We start from the raw sequence: 7,044 nt of genomic DNA, 5'->3' as shown, positions 1-7,044 counted from the left end.
CGGGCTGAATTCCTTCATGGTTCCGAGCTGGACCGGAAAATAAAGTTAAGACTGAGCCCAAAGGGGATCTATTCATTGGACCGGGACAGCTGGGCCGGTTTGATTGAGGAGACTTAGAAGCCTTCCGATTTTGGGCTCCCTAATGGGCCTGACTTAGACCGGAGCGAAGAAACCCAGCGGTCATCATATATATATATTTAATTAGAAAATAATAATAATATTTAACGAAATATAATTAAAATAATATTTATTTATTTATTATTTAATTTCATAAAAAAAATTAAATGGATAAGAAGAATAAAAAAATATAGTTATATTTAAAAGAATTAAATATGATGTTAGGGTAAGTATATTTTCATTAGTTTAAATATTTAAAATCTAATAAATTTTAATAAATAAATATGTGTGAGATATAAGGAAAAAATAATATTTTAATATTTTAATTGAATTAACCTATAAATCTGCAATAATAAGTTAGGGAGAGTTTAATGATATTTACATCAAAATTGAAAGAGTTTTAAAAAGGAAATTAAAATTGAATGATCAAATTGAAAATATAATAAAGCTGAAGGATTATAAATGTTAATTAACTGTGAGAATTTTTTAAAACCAATACATATGAAAACTATGAACTTAATCCATAAGACTTCATTTCCCCCGGGCTAAGAAATGAAACGACCTACCGTTTTATTGCCTTGAATCGAGCATCAGTATTCATGCCCAACAAAGCGCGAAACCCCCAAGCTCGTTAATGATCAGATGGATGATGAGCATCTGTTATCTCCATTCCCTCCAAAAGCCTCTTCTCCAGTGTCATTGCCTACCTTTTACACCCTTCACTCCCAAAACCTCACACCTGAATTTTCATAAAGTTCACAAATTTTTTATCCAGACTCCTAAAGAATTTAACCAACACCCAATCGTTACTAGTTTCTCAAGCACAACGCAAAAGTTGTATTTTTATTCATCACCCACTTCAATTTCCTACTCTAAGCTCCTCTCGCAATGCACTTCTTCAAAATCTTTAACTCCTGGCATGGAGATTCATGCCCACGTAATCAAATTGAGGTCTTCTCAAGACCCCAGAATAAGAAACCTTTTGATCAATCTTTACTCAAAGTGCCGATTTTTCCGTTATGCGCGGAAACTGGTTGATGAAAGTACTGAACCGGATTTGGTTTCTTGGTCTGCTTTGATTTCTGGGTATTCACAAAATGGGTTTGGTAAAGAAGCAATTTCTGCCTTTTATGAGATGCATCTGTTGGGTGTTAAGTGCAATGAATTTACTTTTCCCAGCGTACTGAAGGCTTGTACTGTCACTAAGGATTTGTGGCTAGGAAGGCAGGTTCATGGGACTGTGGTGGTAACGGGGTTTGAAAATGATGAATTTGTAGCTAATAGCTTACTTGTTTTGTATGCAAAAGGTGGGGAGTTTGTGGATTCCAGGAAGCTATTTGATGCAATTCCAGAAAGGAGTGTTGTTTCGTGGAATGCATTGTTATCATGTTATGTCCAAAGCGATTCATGTGGAGAAGCAATTGATTTGTTTAAGGATATGGTTTTGAGTGGAATAAGGCCTAACGAATTTAGTTTGTCCTGTATGATAAATGCTTGTGCTGGATTGGAGGATAGTAATCAAGGAAGAAAGATGCATGGATACTTGATAAAGCTTGCCTATGATTTAGATCTATTCTCATCAAATTCTCTTGTTGACATGTATGCAAAAGTGGGATCTCTTGAAGATGCTATCCATGTTTTTGAGGAAATTGAAAAACCTGATATTATCTCTTGGAATGCTGTTATTGCAGGTTGTGTTCTTAGCGAGTACCATCATCGGGCTATAGAGTTGTTTGGCAAAATGAATAGGTCGGGGATATGCCCAAATATGTATACAATATCAAGCGCTCTTAAAGCCTGTGCTGGAATGGGTCTCCTGGAAATGGGAAGACAGTTGCACTCTTGCTTAATAAAGATGGACATAGGATCAGATTCCTTTCTTGGTGTTGGACTCATAGATATGTATTCTAAGTGTGAATTAATGACTGATGCAAGATTGGTTTTTAAGTCAATGCCAGAGAAGGACTTGATTGCTTGGAATGCTGTGATCACTGGACATTCACAAAATGGAGACGACATAGAAGCTGTTTCTCTTTTTCCTTTGATGCGCAAGGAGGGAGTAGGAATCAACCAGATAACTTTATCAACAGTTCTTAAATCTATTGCTACCTTACGGGCTGACCACATTTGCAGCCAAGTTCATGCATTTTGTGTGAAAGCAGGGTTTGAATCTGACAACTATGTTGCAAACAGCCTTATTGATGCGTATGGGAAATGTGGTCATATAGAAGCTGCAAACAGAGTGTTCAAAGAAAGCCCAATAGTAGATTTGGTGGCATTTACCTCTATGATAACAGCTTATTCTCAAGATGGACAAGGTGAAGATGCTTTGAAGCTCTATCTGGAGATGCAAGATAGGGACATCAAGCCAGATTCCTTTCTGTGCAGTTCTCTTCTGAATGCATGTGCAAATTTATCAGCATATGAACAAGGGAAACAAATCCATGTTCATGTCTTGAAGTTTGGATTCACATCAGATATTTTTGCTGGGAATTCTCTTGTTAACATGTATGCAAAATGTGGAAGCATAGATGATGCAGATCGTGCTTTCGCTGAAATACCTCAGAGAGGAATAGTATCATGGTCTGCAATGATTGGAGGACTTGCTCAACATGGGCATGGAAAAGAGGCCCTTCAATTATTCCATCAGATGCTAATAGACGGTGTTCCTCCTAATCACATAACTCTAGTTAGTGTACTTTGTGCTTGCAATCATGCAGGTTTGGTAGCTGAAGCTCAACACTATTTCAAATCAATGAAAAAGTTGTTTGGTATTGAACCAATGCCAGAACATTATGCTTGCATGATTGACCTCCTTGGTCGAGCAGGAAAATTGGATGAGGCAATGGAGCTCATGAATATAATGCCATTTCAAGCAAATGCTTCAGTGTGGGGAGCCCTTCTTGGTGCTGCCAGAATCCATAAGAACGTTGAGCTTGGACAACAAGCTGCTGAGATGCTGTTTGCTCTAGAACCTGAAAAATCAGGTACCCATGTTCTTCTTGCAAACATTTACGCATCAGCTGGCATGTGGGACAATGTAGCAAAGATGAGAAGACTTATGAAAGACAGCAAGGTGAAAAAGGAGCCTGGGATGAGTTGGATAGAGATAAAGGACAAAATATACACATTCATAGTAGGAGATAAAAGCAATTCTAGAAGTAAGGAAATCTATGCAAAGCTTGATGAGTTAAGTGACCTCTTGAATAAAGCTGGTTATGTTCCTATGTTAGATGTTGACCTTCATGATATTGATCCAAGTGAGAAAGAGCAAAATCTATACCACCACAGCGAAAAACTTGCAGTTGCTTTTGGCTTGATCGTCACCCCACCAGGAGCTCCCATTAGAGTGAAAAAGAATCTTCGAATTTGTTTGGACTGTCATACTGTATTCAAGTACATTTGCAAAATTGTCTCAAGGGAGATAATTGTCCGAGACATCAACAGATTCCACCAATTCAGAGATGGTTCATGTTCTTGTGGGGATTATTGGTAGCATCCTAGGATAATCTTTTATTCGTTCCCTGTACACTAACACCTGAAAATCCCCCCTACATGCCTCAAAATCAGGGGCATGTTGAAGGCCTAATTTCTTTCCTTTTGTCCTATCTGTGCTTATTTGAAATTTATGAAATTTTGATCATCTTCAATGTAGTTCAACCGTAATTTATTCATAAAAGAAGATCCCCAGTTTTGATATTGATCATGAGAATTAGCCGTCTTCTTCTGCTCTTGTAACCAGGAAAGTGCAATTTCCAGCTTGATCATTTTATGATTTTCTTTTTGATTTCTGAAATTCATATGTACAAAATTGTAACAAACTAAATTTGTAGGAAATAGTTGTTGTTTTTATTACAAATAGTTGTCATTTTTAACACCCTTGGCACTCTTGTTCAATAGAAAAAACGACAAGTTTTTGCTGGGGTAATAAATCATTCTTCTATAAATCTTTTATCTATCAATTAATATCAATTAACCCTAAGAATTTGCAATCTATTCTAATCATGTATAAATTATGTTCACACTATAGCATTTCCCCTCAAGCCGGAGCACAGATGTTTATTATACCCAACTTGTTACAAAAATATTCTATTTTTAGATCCATTTAATGTCTTGGTAAATACATCACCCAATTGCTCTCCTGTCTTCACTTAATTAGTGGAAAATAATTTTTTTTTTAATCTTCTCACGAATAAAATAGCAATCAACTTCAATATGCTTAGTCCGTTCATGGCATACTAGATTGGAGACAATGTGAAGAGCAGCTTAATTATCACATCAAAGTTTTGCGGGTGACGCAACATCCACACTAACTTCTTTCAACAGATGATTTATCTATAGAATCTCACAAGGGGATTGGCCCTATATTCTAATTTGGCATTGAATCTGGATACTTCATTATGCTTCTTATTTTTTCAAAACACTAGGTTTCCTCCAACAAATATACAATAGTCTGTAGTGGATCTTCTAACACTTTTAAATCATGTCCAATCAGTATTTGAAAAGCATTCAACTATAGAATGTCCATATCACTGTAGAGTATACCGAGTCTAAGAGTCTATTTTATATAACTTCTATGTTCTAAAGCGAACAATATTTCACTGTAGGAGCGAACAATATTTCATTGTAGGTGCAAACATGAACTGACTTACAATATTTGCTACGAAAGCAATGTCTGGCCAAGTCATCACCGTAATGACAATGTCATCAACATACACAACAAGGAGAATAATACCAGCATCTAAATGTTTATAGAAGACTGAGTGGTCACACTTGCTCTTGTTTAACCTAAATTATTGAACATCACTAAACTTGCGAAACCAAGCATGGGGGCTCTGCTTCAAACCATACAAAGTTTTTTCCAAATGACAGATTTTTCCATACTTTTCCTAAGCAACAAATCTAAGTGGTTGCTTCATATACACTTCTTCTTGGAGGTCATTATGCAGAAAAACATTTTTTATATCTAACTAGTGTAAAGACCAATTCTAAGAAACAGCTAAGGAAATGAACAAGAGAACCGCGATCATTTTGGTCACAGGAGAAAAAGTGTCAGAATAATATACTCCATAGGTTTGTGCATATCTTTTAGCAACAAGGCGGGCCTTAAGCCTCACCACAAAACCATTTGTATTGAATTTGATGGCAAAAACTCATTTACAACCCACAGCCTTCTTGCCTTGGAGTAAATCAACTAGTTCCTAAATATGATTGTCATCTAGAGTCTTGATCTCCTCAAATATTGCATCATACCACCCAGAATGAGATAGGTTCATTTTAACTATCTTAGTAAGAAAATGAAATATAGAGAGGCAATGAAGGAGCTAGAAAGGAGAGACAGGTAATCATAAAAGAGAAAGTTAGCAATAGAATAGATAGACTTACAATGTCGTTTACCGTTATAAAGACTAATGGAGAGATCAAGCTCACTCGGTGATGGATCTGATGGTGAAGAAGGTTCTGGTACAAGACATGTATCATCGGTTACTTGTCTTTTAGAATAAACTTAAACCACTAGTGGTTTAGCAAACGGTTGAATACTAAGAGGAACACCTTCAACAGGTTGTATCGGAGAAGACATACTAGCAGAGATCTCACTATTGGATGTGATCCTATAGATGAGTCACTCATCTTCCTCTCATCACTAGTAGAGGTCTGTGGTGCGGGAAAAAATAGAATTTTCTTGGAAAATGTTATATTAGTTGAGACTAAATACCTGTGGAGTTCTAGAGAATAACACCGATACCCCTTCTGAAGATGAGAATATCCCAAGCATATATACTTTAAAGTTTCAGGATCAAGTTTAGTCACATGAAATATGACATTCCAAACATAGTAAGTACTACCAGAAATCTGTCCAAAAGAAACAATGACTTATTAGGAAAGAGAACACTGTATGGAGTATTACCATTAAGTATCGTAGACAACATGCAATTAATGAGAAAACATGCGGTAAAGACAGCGTCAGCCCAAAATTACTTAAGAATTTGCATTTAGAATAACAGAGCTTGAGCAGGCTCAAGGAGAAGCCTATTCTTCCTTTCATCCACCCCATTTTGAGTAGGAGTATCAACATATGACGATTAGTGAAGAATACCATGTTAGGTCATAAAAGTCTGAAATGATCTTGACATGTATTCTTTAGCATTATCACTCCTCAATATATGCACAAAAACACTAAACTAATTCTTAATGTAATACCCGGCTAGAGTCTAGCATCAGAATTCCTGTAGTCCAGTGGAATTTCGGATGTCGGCACCCTCTAGAAGGGTATAGACATGTTTTTGAAAGTGTTTTGCTATGTTTTAATGTTTTAAGTATAAAGGAAATGAGTTTTTTTGCAAGAAAAGAGCCAAGGAAGAAATGCAAGGTTCGGCCGCCGAAGGTGAAAGTTCGGCCGCCGAACATGCATGAGTTTCGGTTTCACGTTTGGCCGCCGAAGGTGTGGCCAGCCACCTATAAAAGGCCCTAGGTCGGTGAAATGGATAAGTTTCTTCCATTTTCACAGACCTAGGTGAGATCATGAGCTTCCTTGGGTGATTTTTGTATTTGCTTTAAATCTTTCAAAGTTTTGATGAGTTTTTATGATTGTTTGAAGGTTTTGAGCTTTAAACCAAAGTTTTGAAGTTTGGAGGCTTTGGGAGTGTTTTGCTCCATATCTTCACGTTGGGATCATTTATCTCCTTGTTTGTGTGAGGTAAGTGAAGATCCTGAACTTCTTTCCATGGTTTATAAAGGTTTTATGAAGTTTTTGGGTAGAGATGCATGTTTAGGGTAAGTTGAGGTTTTGGTTGATTTTTGGTCAAAGCATGTATTTGTGTTGTGTTGTGTTGTTTGTTGGGGTTTTCAGGTAGTTTTGGACCCCTTTGTGCCTATACTTGAATATATGCAGGTTGTGGAATGTTGGTTGCATATTTGAGTGAAGTT

The 7,044-nt window shown here is 36.7% G+C and overlaps 1 protein-coding gene across 1 annotated transcript; it reads left to right on the top strand.

Moving 5' to 3' along the window:
* Positions 1–652: 652 nt before the first annotated feature.
* Positions 653–3,817, top strand: LOC110604015 (pentatricopeptide repeat-containing protein At5g04780, mitochondrial). Its single transcript, XM_021742036.2, has one exon. The coding sequence runs from the start codon at positions 752–754 to the stop codon at positions 3,611–3,613; it is 2,862 nt and encodes a 953-aa protein (XP_021597728.1). The 5' UTR covers positions 653–751; the 3' UTR covers positions 3,614–3,817.
* Positions 3,818–7,044: the final 3,227 nt, after the last annotated feature.

Source organism: Manihot esculenta, chromosome 16 (genome assembly GCF_001659605.2).
Source record: "Manihot esculenta cultivar AM560-2 chromosome 16, M.esculenta_v8, whole genome shotgun sequence".
In the NCBI taxonomy this organism is placed as follows: domain Eukaryota; kingdom Viridiplantae; phylum Streptophyta; class Magnoliopsida; order Malpighiales; family Euphorbiaceae; genus Manihot; species Manihot esculenta.
Note: the sequence above shows the minus strand (reverse complement) of the source record. Positions and strands in the feature narration are given on the sequence as shown.

What these genes read in the sequence shown, in the direction of transcription:
- LOC110604015 (XM_021742036.2), top strand. Translation starts at nt 752, where the DNA reads ATGATCAGATGGATGATGAGCATCTGTTATCTCCATTCCCTCCAAAAG.